The 22,038-nt window shown below is 37.3% G+C and overlaps 1 protein-coding gene across 1 annotated transcript; it reads right to left on the bottom strand.

Annotated features, from left to right (window-relative positions):
- Positions 1-14,028: 14,028 nt before the first annotated feature.
- Positions 14,029-20,329, bottom strand: LOC106143644 (uncharacterized). Its single transcript, NM_001312669.1, is given in 8 exon segments — positions 14,029-14,088; positions 15,059-15,214; positions 15,814-15,909; positions 16,634-16,736; positions 17,446-17,918; positions 18,199-18,306; positions 19,177-19,432; positions 20,298-20,329. Coding segments are annotated over 8 exon segments (1,284 nt in total).
- Positions 20,330-22,038: the final 1,709 nt, after the last annotated feature.

Genomic DNA, 22,038 nt, shown 5'->3' with positions numbered 1-22,038 from the left:
ATTCAAGTAGCAGAAAAAAAAATTTTGACGTCTTTCAGTCTATACACGCCTTTACCTCTATATCGTTAAAGAAAAAAAATGTCAATTATGTTAATAGCCTGACTCATATCCACGGTAAGTAATTAAAAATGGAACAGTTTAGTCACGTGATTAAGTTTTTATACTAACCGCATCACTAATGCCGAACACGCACTATTTTATGTCAGCTGACCATAAAATTGTTGCCACGTCATTGGTTATTCCTAATTCTGGTGTCCAAAATGTAAATGAGAGCGATCTTGGGTTTATGGTTGGGATAAAAATGGGATTCTTCATTTAATCGATAGACTAGTGAAATGAAATTAAAATTGTCACTGTTTCAATCTCAATTCTATCATTAAGCCAAACAGCTAAACGTGGTCTTCCAGTTTTGCATAACTATTGGCTCTGTCTACCCCGCAAGGGATATAGACGTGACAATATGTATGTATTAAAGGACATCTCGAACAACACTTAATAAATGTCAAATGTACCATGTAAAAATATTGGTTAATTTGTTAGTAATTTGTAACAACTATACCAGCGTGAAAGCTTTCACTAGTTGAATGTGCACTTACTCCCTTAGTCGCCTTTTGCGACTTCTATGGGTAGTCCTATTCTAAAGTGCCGGAAACCATACTTTGCAACGAAATTAAATAAAAATCTTCAACTTTTAAGATACATATAACCCGCCAAAACGTCAATACTTAACCCTACACCAGCGACTGCTCACACCAGCCATAACTCACTGTTCCGAACGATTAACCGGACTCAAATGTAGTGAGAGAGGGTTAATGAAGTATCCGCATGATAGCCTGAGCTGATACGTCGATGTAGATGTGCGTAGTTCAGATTAAGTGACAGTTTCTTCCACATACCTACACACATATGTTAAGTCCGGATAAGAGTCGAAATGAAGACTACAAAAAGGCCATGACCAACTGAATGTGATCTCTGTAGTCTGTGAGCTGGATTGTTTAAAATTTAATAATACTATGATTGGTTCGTAGCTCATTGCCTAAATTGGTGGTAAAAGCACCAAGACATTGGGCTATATTTATTTAATTAAAAACATCAACAACTAACTATAAAACTAACTCACTCAAGGGAAATTCAGTCGGCTAGATGTGTAGCTATGAAAGCTATAAAAACCTGACTCATTTAATCCGGGAAGATGGTCAGGCGCACTCCAGGCTCCCTTCCAGAGAGTTGAAGATACAACTGGGAGTAAAATATACGAGTATTATATAAGAAATATATACGGGACAAATTACACAGATTGAGTTAACCTCGAAGTAAGTTTGAAAGTTGTGTCACGAGATACTCGTACCAGCTCAACGATACAATATTTTAGAATAAATACTTATATAGATAAACATCCAAGACCCAGGCCAGACAGAGAAAATTAGTTTCTCGTCATGCCCTGGCCGGGATTCGAACCCGGGACCTCCCGTGACACACACAAGCGAACTACCGCTGCGCCACAGAGGCCGTCAAAGGTGAACGAATTTAAGAATCTTTTTATATATATTGGTAGCTATCCTTTATAACGAATTCACGAACCGCACACCATTGATAAATGTCCAACGTAACAATTTCCCGATCAATCACAAACTCATATCAATACAGTCGATTTTGATAAAAACTGCGTCGCGGATTTTAGGCATTGTCCACAGATGTAAGAATCAATGAGATACTGGTATGGTGTGGGAAAACACCGCGAGTAAACTTACACATTTAAATACCATGATCCAAGCTGTTAGGTACCTAACTTTATATTTCTGAGAATTAACGCTTATACGATGGCGGATGTCTGGAAGCTGACAGTGTCTACCAAAAATCATTACACCTTTATCTTCAAACCGATAAGTTTGACTTTACTGAAAACCCGTCTAGAAATTGGTAAATGTAATAAAAGTCTGATAACCTAATGTAGCGGCCGTTCAGCCTCCATGGACAAACGAGACTCTGACTTAACATTTTAGATGACTAAAACCGACTGACAGACTGTGAAAAAAAGGACAATCGACTTGGACACTAAGGAGACGACCATAAGACGACGAGACGACAAGACGTATCTTGAACGGGAAAAATTCTATTTTATTCAGACTCGACCAAATAGACCCTCGGCCCGTTCACCTAATAAACAAAAGTCCCCTTTTTAGCTCTGTCTATTACTAAGCGCGGGCGTAAAGCAACATCTGCTTTTTCCCTTACCCAAGGTACAGATTCATCACTTGCTCACTCGGTTTTGCATTTAAAGGGTTAAAAATCACTCGCATAAATCCCTACGTTATCTGGCTAAATGACCCGAGGCCGTATTCTGAAACGGCATGTAGTTTTTCAGTGTCGCTGAGCCATCGATCATGGGAAGGGATCCCGAGGAAATATGGAATTTGTTGGTTTAAATGTTTTGTTAGAAATTAGAAATGTGTCGGGTTTGTATCGAAAAAAGGTTTGCGTTTGTTAAATATTCCGGATTGTTTGCAATGATAACCAAACGTCGGAACATGCTATTAGACTAATTAATCTACTGTCGTACAAATCTTACAAGGTGAGCACGTATTTCAATGATCCAAAGAAATGACGTCACGAGACTATTCTTCGCTTCTTTTTATTAAGTGCGAAGATTTATCTGCACTAGCACCTAGGTCATAGATAGATAGATAAAAAAAACTCTTTACAGCACCATAAGAGTAAAACATACAAAACAGGGAGAGTACAAAGGCCCTCATCGTTAATGCAATCTCTTCCAGTCAACCTTTGGGTGGACGGAAACCAAACAGGGGATTATTTTCATTGTCATAACCATCGCCTTGAAGAAGAATTCCTAGTTTTTAGGCCTTTTCTGAAGCATTTCTTTCAAATAGCAATAATTTAAAGACCATTATGGAAAACAGATTAAAATCCGTGCCGTGTGGTTCCAGTCACCAATAGAAAAAATAATAGGGCCACTTTGATCTCTTTCCCATGGATATCGTAAAAGGCGACTACAGGATAGGCTTATAAACTTGGAATTATTATTTTAAGCGATGGGCTAGCAACCTGTCACTATTTGAATCTCAATTCTGACTTCAAGACTGTTGGCCAACCAATAGACGTGATTATAATTATGTATGTTTGTATGTCGATTAAAATCTACAAAATCAAGAAACGAGACTGTCAGAAGAAAAATATTTGTTCGACTCTGCTCTTCCAATTGACATTTACATCCGAAATTGAAGCAAGTTAATTAATACCAGCATTGGAAAGGTTTACATAAGAAAACAGTTTTGCATGCTATTTGTATTTTGTACAAAGTTCTCGCAAATATTTAGTTCGCAAGGATATATTATAAAGGAGTTTTTTATTTTATTAGCGAGTTTTCAAATCAGAACAGTAGTTTTTTTTTTTTTTTAAAGAAACAGATTCTTGTTTATAGTCAACGTTGTATCTACATTTCTTTAAAGGGGACGATCTGTGACCTCGACCTCGCAGTGGGTTAGACATGTTTCCACAAATCTGCTCCCGACTGACCTCCGCAACCTTGAAAAGGAACCTACGCCATGTTGGATCATGCTTATCCATACATTCGGTAGCATAAATGACAAGGTTTACATAAGAAAACAGTTTTGCATGCTATTTGTATTTTGTACAAAGTTCTCTCAAATATCGCAGGGAGATATTATGAAGGAGTTTCTTATTTTATAAGCGAGTTTTCAAATCGGAACAGTAGTTATTTTTTTTATTTTTTTTTAAAGGAAACAGATTCTTGTCTATAGTCAACGTTGTATCTACATTTCTTTAAAGTGGACGATCTGTGACCTCGACCTCGCAGTGGGTTAGACATGTTTCCACAAATCTGCTCCCGACTGACCTCCGCAACCTTGAAAAGGAACCTACGCCATGTTGGATCATGCTTATCCATACATTCAGTAGCATAAATGACAAGGTTTACATAAGAAAACAGTTTTGCATGCTATTTGTATTTTGTACAAAGTTCTCTCAAATATCGCAGGGAGATATTATGAAGGAGTTTCTTATTTTATTAGCGAGTTTTCAAATCAGAACAGTAGTTTTTTTTTTTTTTTTTTAAAGAAACAGATTCTTGTTTATAGTCAACGTTGCATCTACATTTCTTTAAAGTGGACGATCTGTGACCTCGACCTCGCAGTGGGTTAGACATGTTTCCACAAATCTGCTCCCGACTGACCTCCGCAACTTTGCAAGGGAACCTACGCCATGTTGGATCATGCATATCCATACATTCAGTAGCATAAATGACAAGGTTTTCTCACGATCTTTTCACTTAATTTGGCATCTGTTAGCAATCAAATGCAGGCACTAATGACTCTTTTATCAGTTGTGTATAGATTACTAGGAGAATAGTACGTATTTAGATTCTTCACCTAAACATACATACATATATATTTAACACGTCTATGTCCCTTACGGGGTAGACAAAGACAACTGTCTTGAACATACTGATAGGTCACGTTCAGCTGTTTGGCTAAATTATAGAATTGAGATTCATATAGTGACAGATTGCTAGCCCATCGCCTAAAAGATGGATGCCGTGTGGTTCCCGGTTCCAATAGTAAAAAGAATTGGACTACTCCATATCATTCCCGTGGATGTCATAAAAGGCGACTAAGGGATAGGCTTATAATCTACACCTTAAAGATATGAATAAATAAAAATAATAATGAAAAGAAGGTACCTATGTGTCCAACCAACTACTGATGAAAGAGTCATTACTACGGGGCAAGTAGGATTCAAACCTACGAACGATATCTTAACCTAAAAACTTAAAAAAAATACACAGAAACTACTTTAATGACGAAACCATATTAACGTATATACAGACTTTAAGACAAACATTAACAACTTTGAAAGCGCCAAACTAAGTTGAGAGAGTGTAACTTATGTAACTAAATAGTATGTTGCACAAAAAGCCTTTGCATGTATATGTTTATCGGAAGAACTTAAAGTTTTAAGAGGAATGCAAAGCGTGCTAACTTCCCGAATAGGCTTGTCGCTAAGTTTGAGGTCTGTATTACGTAACCAACTTTCGGATAGGATACATCCCAAGTATAATTTATGAATGTGAAAGTGACTTTGTTTGTTACCTCTTAGGTATCTACACTATGAAAAATAAAATATTTATTAAGTAACTTACAAGAGGGTAACAAATTAGTGGCTGATAAAAGAGTCATTAGTGCCTGCATTTGTTTATTAACACATGCCAGTAAAATTAAGTGAAAATACCGTGAGGAAACCTTGTCATTTAAGCTACTGAATGTTTGTATATTTATTTACTTAAACGTCTTTTAAAAGCGATTGTGGTCGAATCGATAAAGTGCCTTTATAGACACAGTATCAAATTACATATTATATTATTTTAAATTACGACATTTTAAGATCCAGATGTTTTTCTAATAAGGAGTTTAGGTAACTATTTAGTTATTAAGTATCTTAATAGCAGGACGTTTGAGTGATACGAGTACTTTATAGAAATTTTACAATGTATTCTGATAGACATTAGATGTGTAACCATATCCATGATCGATCCAATACGGATGAAGTTCTTCTGCAAAGATTGAAGGTTGCGGAGGTCAGATGGGAGTCGCTACGTATAAAACCCTGCCTCACCCAATCCAGGGTCCATGGTCAAATGTCCATAACTCCTCTACAGGCAAAGGCAAGGCAAAGGCAAAAAACAGGGTGCAGAATGATGAGGGTATCTCCTCTACAGGCAAACCCCGGGCTTCTCAGCAGAATGGTGAGGGTGCAGAATGGTGAGGGTGCAGAATGGTGAGGGTGCAACAGGGACTAAAGCCAGGAAATGAAGAAGATTTAATTCGCTTGAACACGTAATGAACACGCGTACGTTCCACACGTTCGTTAGTAAGACCCGAGCCGAGCTTTTAATTCAGTTAAGCCCGAGTTGTTCGGAACAGATCTGACGCCTTCGTTATTTATTCTTGCAAGTTGCACTGCGAATACAGACTGGAGCTTATCAAGGCAACTCAACTAATGAAATTTTGTTAATTTTATGTTTTTTTTTTTATTTACATAATACGTCGTCATTCTACTTTTTACGCTGTTTGAATCTCAAGCGTTATCAAGCCAAACAATTCTACATACATACATACTCGTAAAATCACGCCTCTTTCCCGGAGGGGTAGGCAGAGACTACCTTTTTACACTTGCCACGATCTCTGCATATTTCCTTCGCTTCATCCACATTCATAACTCTCTTCATGCAAGCCTCGTGTACTTTTGACCTGACCCTTTACCAGGACGTCCTTAATTTTATCAAGATACGTTCGTCTAGGTCTTGCCACTCCGACCTTTCCCTCCACACTCTCCTTGTATATCTGCTTAGTCAACCTGCTTTCATTCATCCTCTCCACATGACCGAACCATCTTAACATACCCTTTTCTATTCCTGTAACTAAATCTTCTTTCACATCACAACATTCCCTTATCACGCTGTTCCTTATCCGGTCACTCAATTTCACACCCATCATACTCTTTAACGCTCTCATTTCCTTTCCACTGCATTTACTGCATTCTGCTTTCGTGCTTCTTTTGCCATAACCAACTTTCACTCCCATACATTAATGTTGGGACCAACACGCCCCTATGCACAGGCAGTTGTATGCCAGCCAAACAATTCTATTATATAGCCTTTTAGTCTTTCCAACTACTCATTCTTTCCTTCATCTTTAGCTCTAGTCTCCGTTGCATTCTCGTCACTCTGATGATGAAGAAGCCTGAAGAGTAACTTTGTGTAAAAATCCGACTCACCCAATCCAGGATCTATTTGACCAAGGGTCCTGTATTGGATAAGTCGAAATAACTCCCATCTAACCTTTGCAGCCTTTGTAGGGGAACTTTATGTACGGCAACATTCAGCTGCGCACGCAGATTACTTTTCTTTTATTATATATTAAACCCTAAACCTGCTTATCCTCATAATGAGGGCACGACTAATTGTCTTCCAAATTGATGTAGCCATTAATCACAACAATAACAATCTAATTAATATTAATTGATGTCCAGAATGAGTATGGTGACCACAAAATACGTCCAGACGTAAATTTTTCTGTTTTCAATAAAGGAACTTGTATGAAAATTTCTTGTTTTCTGCATAAATCGGAATATATGTATCCCACAAAAACATTTCATGTTAAATGTTGCCAATACGAGACCATATAGCTCGCACTGTCAAAAAGTAATCAGATCTCGTGTAGAGCCAAATTTCTACCCCACATGCCCAGCCCGAAATCGATAAGCCCTAATTTTACACTCAAGTTATGGGGAAATACTACAGCCATAGCTCGTACTGCGTAGTTCGTAGCGCGTAGCAGAGTTTTGCCACTATAATCTCGAAGGTATGCAAACCGTGGACGTAACTGGCGAGTTGGCCGAGTTTCGGGTACTTTTGACCTGACCCTCCCTGAATAAAATCGACCTCATGGTCACCCTACTAACGATGACGGATAACTACAACCGTATTACAGAAGCAACATAAATCATTTACGAGCATAAACCCGTAAAAAGTAATTCCTAACTCCGCCATGTTGCCGTTTTTTCCTCTCGGATTAATTGGGCGGTACCAACAGGTAAATTGATTAATTACCGTAGGTACTGTTTTAATAAAATACTAGTATTTTTAGGATTTAACATACATACATACAGCCACGTCTACACTGGAATCTCAATTCTATCATAAAGCCAAATGGCCGAGCGTTGCCTATCAGACTTTTCGAGACTGTCGGCTCTGTCTACTCCGCAAGGGTTATAGACGTGATTATAAGTATGGTTTTTTTCTCTCATGCCCAAAGATCGTGTCAACATAATATAGCTATCCGCCATCGGTCTGTTTGAATGACAGTTTTACGATTTTTTAAAAGGTCAAACTAGGATCTTTTATCCCGTTCTTCTGAATAATTCTCCGGGTCTCTTCATACAACTTTAATGTTCTGTTATTTATGCTGTAGATGTATAAAATAAATATAGTGCAGAAGAATCACTTTACCCGCTTATTAACGTAGGTAAAAACGTCATTTACAGTTTTTTCATCTCATTTACCGTATCGTTATCGTAAAGGGTTACTAAAGGGCAAGCCATTTTGTCACGAAGGGAGTGCCTCATATAACATGTTCAACATATTCTTTGAAATCGAGGGCTCACAATTCAATTAAGTAGATATTTCTAATTCGATCTGAATTTGAAATATCTACGTAACTATTTACTTTAACAAGAAATATGTACATTGCAAGTCTACTTTTTTTTCACCAATTCTATAATAGTTTGTAAAAAAATAATATTTCTCTTCTTTCCCTATTTTGAGCAAAGTGGCGAACCACTGGCTTTATTCTAGAATGCTTGAGAAAGAAAAATGAAACAAGTTTGGGCATAAATAAAAGTTTTACCTTCCGTGATGACGCGCTAACATTTTCGTGCATCGCTTTTATGAGTCGGCCATTTTGTTTTGAGTAGGTAGTCTTCAAAATGGCCGCCCCATTTTTCTTACAATTATGACGGGGTGGTTTTTTCACTTTATTATGTACAAAATATAGCGAAGAAGAAAAGATATCATCTGCATCTTCTTTATATCAAGTTGGTATTATGTAAGTAAATGTACTTACATATGAAATATGTGTTTAGTGTTCAATGACTGCTGTTGAACTTTCGAAACCCTGTTAATAGTGATATTTGACCAAGCTTACATTTATACATACAATAACGTATATATCCTTTGCGGGGTAGACTGAGCCGACAGTCTGAAAAAGGCTAACCAACGTTCAGATGTATGGTAATACGTTCATTAGTTGTCTGAAAACTTAATGTTGAATCCATCACACTAGTACCTCGTACCTAGTCTGAAAGAGGCGTCATTATGTGTTTTGTTGTGTAACTTGAAGTTTTGGAGATATGTTTAGAAAATGTCGTATGTCTCGTTGATAAAACAAATGCAACAGTCGTTAAGCTATCGCAAATCGTCATGGTTTGAGTTGGTAAGTTTTTTGTTACATCGCGAACAAGTAAAAAGTGTTCTGTGAATGGTTTGAATTATGTATCGTTTCGTTGTGTATGGTGTATGTATGGTTTGAGTTATGTTTCGTTGTTATCGTATCTCTTTCCCGGAGGAGTAGGCAGAGACCACATCTTTCCACATGCCACGATCCCTGCATACTTCTTTCGCTTCATCCACATTCATAACTCTCTCTTCATGCAAGCTAGTCGGTTTCGTATACTCGTGACCAGAACTTTTGCTTGCACATTGACTAAGCAATATTTGCTTAGTCAACCTGCTTTCATTCATCCTCTCGACATGACCACCATCCATCCATCAAATCATCTAAGCATTCCCTTTTTTATTCCTGTCACTACCATCTTCTCTTCAATTTCACTACCATCTTCACAACAAAACAATTAAAAGAAAATATTAAACATTAAATTAGCCATTCAAAAACCCACAAAAGAAACTTTCTAATTGTGAGCCCTCAAGCCGAAGAATTTCAATTTGTGAAATAAAATAGTTTAAAGTGGCTTGCGCGCGGCAGTTGGTTGCAGTAGAGAAGAAAATTGGCAATCACCCGTTGCTGCCACCTATTTTGTCATACACACATAAATAGGAAATCTAGATTGTGTAAAAAATGGAAATTAATTTAAATTTCAAATTTTTAATTTTAAAGATTCTACTTACATTGAAACTATATTTCTACTTTAATGAATATAACACTATCACTTATTGTTTGCATACTATATAACTTTGTGCACGATCACATCGCATCTACAAAGATTTTCACAATTTGTCAGCAACCATTTTGGTTGCAAAACAATAAAAAAAAATTTAAACATCATACTGTTGTTTTTTTTAAGTCCTGGCCAAAGATCAGGTCTAGTGTACCTTCAACAGGCGAACTAGCATTCAGAGATTGTGGCTAGTGAAAAGATGTAGTCGCTGCCTACCCGTCCGGGAAAGAAAGAAGAAATATGTTTGTCTGAACTGTATATAATTTTGTGTACATAAATAATTAATTAAATAAATAAATAAATAAATAAATAAAACATTAGCCAACTATTTTGAATTGTATCAAATTGCAAACAAAACTAGAAGGCTAAAAAAACTTAAAACATAAGTGACAAATTAAACCTAAAAATAATAAAAAAAAAGTTCAATCAACCCTTTCTGGAAAGAAAAAACTAAACCAATTTATCAACAAAAAATCAAGTCACGCAACACAATATATAATAGCTAAAGCATTTTTTCTCGACTTTGAGCAAGAAAATATATGAAACAACTTTGAGTATAAAACAAAACTTCGTAGGTAGTTGTCGACTGTTGGATGTATACAATATAGTCGACGTAAAAGTATGTACAGTCGACTTCAGATGAACATGGTTTATTCATTGAAAACGAAACTACGGGGGGGGGGGGGGCAACGTCGAGTTTACATTCTTCTTCCTTCTGTATTTAGTCCCAGTTGCATCATCATCACTGTGGAGTGATGAGAGAGAGTGAGAGAGTGACGATAGAGCCTGTGGCATGCCTTTCACCGTAGATCCTAGATTGGGTGAGTTAGGTTTTTACACGAAGCGACTCCCATCTGACCTCCTCAACCAAACCCGTATTGGATCGATCAAGGTTACACATCCAGTTCGCCAAGAAGATCCCTCGCCGTAAGAGCATCGGTTAGTATTCAAACTAATGTACATAACATCAAAAATTGTTATTGGTACTTAGCCGAGGTAGGATTCGAACTTGTTCCTTTCTGCGCATCATTCGTTTTAACCAGGCACCTTACCGATTTTACCACCGACGATCTTCAACGTCAAGTTTACATACATACATAAAATCATGCCTTTCCCAGGAGGAGTATGCGAAGGCTATATATTTGTAAATGGATCTTTGTTGTCTGAAATAAATGAAATTTATTTATTAAATCTTTCCACTTGCCACGATAACTGCATACTTCTTTCGCTTCATCCACATTCATAACTCTCTTCATGCAAGCTCGGCGGGCTCGAGTACTCTTGACCCGACCTTTTGCCAGGACGTCCTTAACTTGATCAAGTTACGTCAAGTTTATCTGATCATATTGTCTGAAATATTTCACATCTGGTTTTCTTCAAAATTTCAACGTCATTAATGAAAGTTCTCGTTAAAGGTTACCAGAACCGTATGACATATATCCCTTGAGGGGTAGACAGAGCTAACAGTTTTGAAAGGACTGAAACGACACGTTCAACTGTTTGGCTTAATGACATAACTGAGATTCAAATAGTAACAGGTTGCAAGCCCATCGCCATCAAATATGAACTTTATGTAAAAGAAATACATGTTAAATCGTTCAGTATTTGTATGGCTTCACTTTCAGTTGTGTGTAAGTCACTGTTGGGTTATTGATGCGATATTAAATAGCGTTATACAATATAAACACATTTATTCATTCATGTAATCACGTCTATATCCCTTGCGGGGTGGAAAGAGCCAATGATAGAATTGGGACTCAAATAGTGACAGGTTGCTAGTCAAGCGCCCAAAAGAAGAATTCCAAGTTATAAACTTATCCCTTAATCGCCTTTAACGACATCTATTGTAAAGTGATGGAGTGTCCGTTTCTTTTCTATAATTACTGGTGCCAGGAACCACACGGCACTGCCAATACATTCATAAAACACAATATTGGTAGGTACTTGGTTTCTGTTAATGACTTATTTCTTGAATGAGTTTGTTTGATTGGCCTGTAATTACGTGTCAACTCATAATTGCTTACGTGAACTAACTATTTGCCCCGGTTTTACACAGAGCCCTTTGAACACTTGTAAGCATTTAGATTGTAAGTAATAAAACTAAGTTACAATATACAATTATGAAGTTAAATTCAAAGTCTTTTTTGAAAACGGTCATCATATTACTCAAAAACGAAACTCTAAAAAGAGTGTCAATCTTTTCGTGAAAGCTAGTTCTGAAACACAATCTTTTGTGAAAGCTAGTTGCAACAAACAATCTATTAGTGAAAGCTAGTTCTGACACACAATCTCTTCATAAAAGCTAGTTCGAACATACGATCTTTTCGTGAAAGCTAGTTCTGACACAAAATATTTTCGTGAAAGCTAGTTCGGACACACGATCTTTTCTTATAAGCTAGTTCTGACACACGATCTTTTCTTATAAGCTAGTTCTGACACACGATCTTCTCGTGAAAGCTAGTTCTGACCCACGATCTTTTCTTGAAAGCTAATTCTGACACACGATCTTTTCTTGAAAGCTAATTCTGACACACGATCTTTTCGTGAAAGCTTGTTCGGACACATGATCTTTTCTTGAAAGCTAGTTCTGACACAAGATCTTTTCGTGAAAGCTAGTTCGGACACAAAATATTTTCGTGAAAACTGGTTCTGACACACGATGTTTTCGTGAAAGCTAGTTCTGACACATGATCTATTCGTCAAAGCTAATTCGGACACACGATCTTTTCTTGAAAGCTAGTTCAGACACACAATCTTTACTTGAAAGCTAGTTCAGACACACAATCTTTACTTGAAAGCTAGTTCAGACACACAATCTTTACTTGAAAGCTAGTTCGGACACACAATCTTTACTTGAAAGCTAGTTCAGACACACAATCTTTACTTGAAAGCTAGTTCAGACACACAATCTTTACTTGAAAGCTAGTTCTGACACACGAACTTTTCTTGAATGCTAATTCTGACACACGATATTTTCGTGAAAGCTAGTTCGGACACACGATCTTTTCTTGAAAGCTAGTTCGGACACACAATCTATTCGTCAAAGCTAGTCATGACACGCGATCTTTTCTTGAAAGCTAGTTGTCACACAATCTTTTCTTGAAAGCTAGTTCGGACACACAATCTATTCGTCAAAGCTAGTCATGACACGCGATCTTTTCTTGAAAGCTAGTTCAGTCACACAATCTTTACTTGAAAGCTAGTTCAGTCACACAATCTTTACTTGAAAGCTAGTTCGGACACACAATCTTTACTTGAAAGCTAGTTCGGACACACAATCTTTTCTTGAAAGCTAGTTCAGTCACACAATCTTTACTTGAAAGCTAGTTCAGTCACACAATCTTTACTTGATAGCTAGTTCAGTCACACAAACTTTACTTGAAAGCTAGTTCGGACACACAATCTTTACTTGAAAGCTAGTTCGGACACACAATCTTTACTTGAAAGCTAGTTCAGTCACACAATCTTTACTTGAAAGCTAGTTCAGTCACACAATCTTTACTTGAAAGCTAGTTCGGACACACAATCTTTACTTGAAAGCTAGTTCAGTCACACAATCTTTACTTGAAAGCTAGTTCAGACACACAATCTTTACTTGAAAGCTAGTTCAGTCACACAATCTTTACTTGAAAGCTAGTTCAGACACACAATCTTTACTTGAAAGCTAGTTCAGACACACAATCTTTACTTGAAAGCTCGAGACATGTGTTACGAGATACTTACCCAACGTTACTATATTTTATAATAAATACTTATATACGAGTAGATAAACATCCAAGACCCAGGCCAATCAGAAAAAGTTCTTTTCTCATCATGCCCTGGCCGGGATTTGAACTCGGGACCTCCGGTGTCACAGACAAGCGCACTACCGCTGCACCACAGAGGCCGTCAAATTTCTTCTTTCTTTCCCGGAGGGGTAGGCAGCGACTTTTCACTTGTCACAATCTCTGAATGCTAGTTCGCCTGTTGAAGGTACTCTAGACCTGATCTTTGGCCAGGACTTAAAAAAAACAACATTATGATGTTTAAATTTTTTTTTTATTGTTTTGCAACCAAAATGCTTGCTGACAAATTGTGAAAATCTTTGTAGATGTGATGTGATCGTGCACAAAGTTATATAGTATGCAAACAATAAGTGATAGTGTTATATTCATTAAAGTAGAAATATAATTTCAATGTAAGTAGAATCTTTAAAATCTAGATTGTGGAAAAAATGGAAATTAATTTAAATTTATCAATTCCTAGAAATCATAATTCTCATTAACCTTCATTAGTGAATGTTCTGAGCATCATGTAATATGAAAGAGTCGTCTTGAGAATCTGTAACAAAGTAAAACAGTTATTTTTTTTACTAAAATACATACTTAAATAATATACATAGGTACTTATAATCACGTCTATATCCCTTGCGGGGTAGACAGAGCCAAATGTAGGTAATCTTCTATTTCCTTCTTTATCGTTTTACTTTCAACACACTGGTAGTGGTCATACATACATACATATGGTCACGTCTATATCCCTTGCGGGGCAGACAGAGCCAACAGTCAGTAGTGGTCATCATGAGTTGAAATCTGAAACGGGGTTTTTCGCTCCTGATTTTATTTGGTAAGCAGTAGTAGCAGTGCCGTGTGGTTCTCGGCACCAATAAAAAAAAGAATAGGACCACTCCATCTGGTTCCCATTGATGTCGTAAAATGCGACCAAGGGATAGGCTTATAAACTTGGGATTATTTATTAGGCGACGGGCCAGCAACCTGTCACTATTTGAATCTCAATTCCATTATCAAGTCAAATATCTCAATGTTACCTACCAGTCTTTTCAAGACTGTTGCCTCTGCCTATCCCGCAAGGGGATATAGACGTGATTATATGTATGTATAATTTTATTTGGTCAGTCCAGCGCACAGAAGATCTGATGCGTAAATCTCTCTCTCTCTAGTTCCATCTACTTTACCCCTCATGAGTTGCTCTACACACTAATTTTGTTACTGAAGGAAAAGAGATACATGTACGGCCTTATGGCGCAGCGGTAATAACGCTTGTCTGTGCCACTGGAGGTCCCGGGTTCGAATCCCGGTCAGGGCATGATGCGAAACGAACTTTCTCTGATTGGTCTGGGTCTTGGATGTTTATCTATCTAAGTATTTATTATAAAATATATTATCGTTGAGTTAGTATCTCGTAACACAAGTTTCGAACTTACTTCGAAGCTAACTCAATCTGTTTAATTTGACCCGTATATATTTATTATTTATTTATTTTATTTATGTGTGTATGACAAAATAGTTACCGTTGCCATGGTCCGAACGCCCACTTCCACCATCCCCATAGCCTTCAGGCCCATTGGTATCTGAGTCTGTCTCAGCAGCATCAGCACCAGCTTCCTGTTCTTGATATCCATACACTCCCATGGGATGTTGTAGGCGCCTCGCATTAGTGGCTCGGTCTTTTGAAAATTACAATAATATTATTATTTCAGTACATCAATTATAAAGTAGAAATTCGAATTGTGTGCATCAGGTTTTTACACGAAGTGACTCCGATATGACCTCCGCAACCTTTGCAGGTAAACCTGACACATATTGGATCGATCATAGTTCCACATCACACACATTCAGTTGCCTGAAGGTGCAGGTTTCCTCACGATGCAAAGACTCTTTCTTAAAATATAAACTAAGTTAAAACTCAACAAAAGTGGAGGCCTGGATGAAGTAGGAAATCCTTGATTGACGATCTTCGCCAATGGTTCCACATACATACATATAATCACGTCTATATCCCTTGCGGGGTTGACAGAGCCAACAGTCTTGTAAAGACCGAATGGCCACGTTCAGCTGCTCGGCTTAATGATGGAATTGAGATCCAAATAGTGAGAGGTTGCTAGCCCATCGCCTAAAAAAGGATCGCAATTTTATAAGCCTATCCCTTAGTCGCCTTTTACGACATCCATGGGAAAGAGATGGAGTGGTTTTTTTCTATTGGTGCCGGGAACCACACGGCAGAAAAGGTTCCACGTCTGAAGAAATATGCAATAAAATTACTCACCATAGACCTTAACAGCTCAAAAATGACAGATGTTTGTACCAATAGCTCAGTCAGATTTAAAGTCAAAGCGCCGAAACTTATCAATAGTTTTGGTTCCTGTAATAAGAAGTAATTGGAACACACGAGTAACTCCTTCGTAAATAAAACCTTTACCTTACATACATACCTACATACATAAAACCTTTACCTTACATACATACCTACATACATAAAATCACGCCTTCATTCACATACATGACTCTCTTCGCATGCAAGCTCGGCGGTTTCGGGTACTCTTGACCTGACCCTTTATTTTACCTACATAGTAATACGCCTCTTTCCCAGTGGGGTAATCTAAGACAGAGGCCATCTTTCTTCTTGCTTGTTCCACTTTGTCGACAATCATAACTCTCTTTATGCAAACTCGTCGGTTTTAGCTATCAACTATTGACCTGACCTTTCTTTCATGAGGACTTCCACGATTAGGTCGAGGTATGTTTATCTTCCTCTCTACTGTTCAAACTCTTCTTTTTCAATTTTAAATTTGTTCTTCTTATTTATTTATTTACATAATGTTGATTTATATGTGCCGTGAGTATCCCGGCACTAATGAAAAAAAGAATAGGCTTATAAACTTGGGATTCTTTTTTAGGCGATGAGCTAGCAACCTGTCACCATTTGAGTCCAATTCTATCATCAAGCCAAACAGCTGAACGAGGCCTTTCAGTCTTAAAAAGACTGTTGGCTCTGTCTACCCCGCTATGGATATAGACGTGAAGTGATATGTATGTATGTATGATTTATATGCCTATTAAAATTCTTATAATGGTATTTTACATACCAAAGCTGAGCATTCCAGTAGAAGAAGACATCCACTAAGTTGATGGAATATGTAATATATGGCGACGTTAACACCAACGGTATCCGAAATTTTTGCGGAGTATCTGTAAATGTCATGTTAACTCTGTCATGGAGGTCAGACTGAAGTCATTTTTGACATCTTCACGAAAGATCTTCGTCTCGTCTGATTACAGGGAGACCAGCAGGGAAACATTAACTGTATTTAACATTGGAATGTGGTACCGGCAGAGTAGAATAGCACCACCCCATACCTCCCCGCGGGTATCGTAAGAGGTGATTAGGAGAAGCTGGAGGTAGTAGCAGCGCAACATTGTCCAGAATCAGTAGACACAGCGGTCACCAACCTGCCTGCCCAGCGTGGTGACTATGAGTGAAATCCCCCCCATTCCTGGGGTAGGCCTTAGTCCAGCAGTGTTCTTTTATAGGCTGTTAAGGTAAGGTAACATTGGAACATTCCCACCACCTCTAATGGCTTTGTCAACCCACAAATACGCGCCCTAATTATGGCACGAACTTGAGCGCACTCTTTTTTTTTTGACACCCTACAAAACTTTTTAATTTTCTTTTATTTAAACCCTTTAGCATGTTCCTTTTTACCCAGGTGCATCCTCAGCTGATTACTTTAAAGTTGGGAGTCAGTTTAATACAGCAGTCATTATTGAAATGCTGTTAAACAATTGGTCATAACATTCGGGCCGCCTGATATACCGTTCTTTTGGCTAATCTTTCTTCCTATCACAATTTGAACCCTAAAACTTGTTTACTAATACCACCTACATCAAGAAAACATACCTGAGTACGTATTTGTGTTGATTTATAACGGCTTGCAACCTTAACCCTATCTCCTCCATTTCGTCCTTCGTATAATGCGTTAGGGACACACCGCTGCGTCCAGGTGTCTTGAAGCCAGGCAGAGGGAAGTTCTCAAAGTCATAAGCCAATATCTTCATATGACCCCACAGATGAAACACAAATAGAGCGACTATCAAATCGTAGAAGAGGAAAATACTGGCGCAGTATAATGTGATGTAAGTATTAAACAATAACACAACAATGTATCCACCAAGGTTGTGTTCATAGTCGAAAGGTAACTCGTAATAGACGGAATGCTCGTAGGTAATATTTTCGGGCGGGGGCCAGTTGAATCCACCTTTAGCGAAGTTGTTGTAAGTTGATGGGATTAGGAAGAAAAGCACGTCCAATACAAAGTTGAACATCGTGTACAGAGTGAAGAAATGAGACAGCTTGTGGACGCGGACGATGGTCTGAAAATTATATTAATTATTATTATACATATAAAATAATTATTGTCTAGTGTAGTTTGCGGCTTTTCAGAATAGGAACACCCCATCTCTTTTCCACGGATGTCGTACAAGATAAATAAAGGAAAAGGAGTAAATAAAATCGAAATAAAATCGTTTATAGTTTTTTTAAAAGACTTGAAAGGGGTGATTATAATATTTCTAATTCTATGACTACTAAATGTTAAACATGTGATTATAATATTTCTAATTCTATGACTACTAAATGTAAAACATGACTTACCTTCCTGGCATATTCTGAATCGGGCTGTCGGTTTATTAGATGAAGGTCCTTTAAGAAATCAGCAAACAACAGATCGTATTTATTTGACAAAAACGAAACACTTCTTGCCTGACAAAATAAAAAGTTACTTTAGTTAGACCATCCTCATACCAAAACAAGGAACATGACAAATTTCAAATTTTAGACCCGCAAGTTTGTATGTTCATTGCATGTCGGTCACTCAGTTACAAAAGGGTTATCAAAATAATGTACCAAATATTTTACATAAACCACACCCAAACAAATTCTTACTATCTAGTATACTTGTGATGAAGTTTTTCATGGAGGTCGTGTCCATAAAAAGAAGTGAAAAAGTAAATCTTAAGTATTTAGTTAAAATAAAGCAAAAAGTAAACGTAACAACATACTAGCACGTAAAAAGAGAATTACAGAGAAAAGAGAGGAATGGAGGAACCTCTACTTCATGGCTCTTTAATAAAAAAAAGAAATTAGGTTTAATACTTTAATTGGAAATGCCTACAGGAGAGAAGTCCCGGGCAAAAGTCCTGAAGTCCTTGAAGTACCTGATCAAAATTAGGTTTTGCATACACCATTCAACTACAATCTAAAGGTTCGAGTGGCAGAGATGATATCAAACACATCTATTGTACATTAGTTTGGTGCCATATAGTTCAATGAAATAAGGATGTATGAAAATAGATTGAAAAAAGGAACTACAATAATGACTGTTAAAGTGGCCGGCCTCGTGGAACTTTTAAACTTCGAATTGAATGTCTTAAAATGTGAGATATTATGTGAGGAGTACCCGTAATTGTCAAGTAAATATATAATAATATGAAGAGTAATCAGTGTGGAGGAAGCGGGAGAGGTCTGTAGAAATAGTAGTTAATGGCAATCTATAGTCTCTTTCTACGCCTGTTTCCATTGCATGATGATACGTATGTATGTAAATGTGTTCTCATGTTCTACTCAACTTACTACGCATATCACGGTCAGAAGAACAGTGATGTACGTTTGGCACAAATCGAAGTAAGACAGCTTCCCCATGTTGTTCTTTATGTACAAGCAGCCGACTATCAGATTGTTGTTCGTCAAAAGCGCGTTCCACCATAAGTAGACGCGTCTATATGGATGCTTCTCGCCGTCCTTCCCGTCTCCGGGCCAGCCCCCGATGAAGATCATGTTCCTCCTCATATATCTCATATACTTCAATTCTAAAGGATTGGTTTTGCCCCTGAAAATTTGTTCCACTTGATTTTTAACCATCGTTTGTTTTCCGTTCCGTTTCGAATTCTAAATGTTTTTTTCTTACTGTTTACCTACCTTTAGCCCCGGTCACCGTGTTTGACTTGACAATTCGCGTAGCTCGGTTTTGTTGCTGTTCCTAATCAGACCCAAGGCACCCCTGGAGGACACTTTTGGTGACCCTAACTTATTTTCTTAGTGTTTTACTACATTTCTCGAGGAACATATGACAGGTTTGAGCTCTCTAAACTCAGTAGTATCGGCGATACAACACCGGGGGGTTCCGGTCCTAGGTTGAGGTACTAATGGCACGTCAATAGGGATATAATGTCATTCGTCTTTTGATATAGAACAGGCGCACCATGTTTTTATGTTTTCCGCGGTGATTTCGTTTTTATTCTACCTACCTACTGAAAAATTCATCAAAATCCGTCCAGTAGATTTTGCATGAAAGAGTATCAAACTTACATTCATACACCTTAACAAACTTTCGCGTTTATTATATTAGTAGGATTAGTAAATCTTGATCCGTTTGGCAATTTTGGCGTGGAAAGTAACCAACACTTTCGAAATTGAGGACTAGATAAAATATCTGTGAAGTTCATAATTGTTGTTATGTTTGTATAACAGAAAAATAACGCAGAAAAGTAAAGTTAGTTTCACTAGTGTTAAAAAGCTATCACTCGAGAATCCGCAGGCGTGAAATGTAGATACCCAATTTCTATATGTATGCCAGACTATATGTATGAAAAAGTTCAGTAATATAACGGTGAAGAGGTTACAAACAAACAAACTAACTTTCTAATATTAAAATGGCTGGATGGAATAAAAAAAGAAAGAATTAAGAAACTTACTCTAAACCATTAGCGTCAAATAGAAAATCCATTTTCACTCTACAATTGTTGAACTAAGAATGAAAAAAAGCTCTCAACAGTCAATCAATTAAATGTCTGTGTATATAATTAGGTACTTCAGTATTGTCATACAATTTTTAATATGAAGGACAAGAAAATAACAAAGAATAAAAGATATTATAAACTAGCTTTTACCAGTAAAAGCGCAATGTACAAAAAGCGACGAATTAAACAACCTCTACAAAGCACCACCTACAGAAAGCAACGAATTGAACGCAACCTACAAAAGAGCGGCGAATTTAGCGCTACATACAAAAGAAAACAGGTTTTTTGACGATTTTTGATAATTTTTACTGGGATGGAAGGTCTTATGTCCTTCCCAGACTATAAATTATATAAAGGTACAATTTCAAGAAGATTGGTTTCGTAGGAAACCCTTGAAGATGTAACAAACAAATAAACTCACTTTCGTATTTTTAATATTAGTATGTTTCTGTCAACAGCGCCATCTAATTAATATCTCAGAATTTATCAGGAACGGACACGCGACGATATGTATTGAACGCGTTGTAGTTCTCCCGTTGTGCACTAGATGGCATTGTTATGTATTTACCGATAAGCACTGTTTTTATACTCTGCACTTACGATTCCGATTCGATGTAAAAGATTCTGAAATAAACATTGAGACCACTAACCCACGCTTCTTTTATTTTCTATTTTTATAAATCTATATATACATATATTATAAGACATTACTTGGCATTTTTTCAGTCAGGATTACGATAAATAGACATTTTTTCAGTTAGTATTAGGATAAATAGACTTTTATTGAATATGTTATAAACAAACTAAAATTTAATGACGTTAGTCGTGACTGACCACGATCCTGTATTGCGCGCGCTATGTTTTTTTACAAAGCGATTCGCGCCTCCGCCATATTTGCTGGGGAACCTTACCTATTGGATCATGGTTATACATTCAGTTACGGTTACCAGTACCGAATGTGCAGGTTCTATCACGATGTTTTCCCTCAATGTTAGAGCATCGGTAAGGCATTCAAATCTTCGAAAATCAGTCATTGTACATAGCCGAGGTGGGATTTGAACCTGTGCCTTTATGCTCATCTCGCATTTTAACCGGGCACCTTACCGATTCGGCCTTACCAGTCTTACCTCCTATTTATTCTTTGGAAGTATTCGATAAGTTAAAACGCTATGTTGCAAAATGAAATACATTAAGTGAAATGTTTATTGAATACTGTCAGGATCAGCTGCGAATGTTCACAGCACGCATGTGGTCTTGACAGCATATATAACATGTATTTATTATACTAATTTCACTTTAAACACTACGTAAGACATTTTTCTTTAGGTAAAACTCTTTATTTTAATATTAACGTTGCATTTATTGATTACTAAAGAGCTCCCGCGGTTCTGCCCGAGAAACCCTATTATCTCCTGTTTCCGCCTTATTTCCGACCTAATAATCCATAAAAGCCGACCAAGGGAATAGAAGCACATTCATGGAGTGCAAGCTTCCAAACTTGTTTGGTAACGAATAAAAAAACAATTGCATGTTCCAAGCAAGGTAAAGCTTGTACGAGTATTAAAATATGGGCTGACAACGTGTCACTATTTGAATCTCAATTCGGTCATTAGCCATACAGCTGAACGTGGCCTTTCAGTCTTCAATGCTGTTGGCTCAGTCTACCCCGTAACGCGTAAAGACGTGATATATGTAT

This window comes from Amyelois transitella, chromosome 2, assembly GCF_032362555.1.
Source record: "Amyelois transitella isolate CPQ chromosome 2, ilAmyTran1.1, whole genome shotgun sequence".
Lineage (NCBI taxonomy): Eukaryota > Metazoa > Arthropoda > Insecta > Lepidoptera > Pyralidae > Amyelois > Amyelois transitella.
The sequence above is the reverse complement of the archived record's forward strand: the minus strand, read 5'-3'. Positions and strand labels throughout refer to the sequence as shown.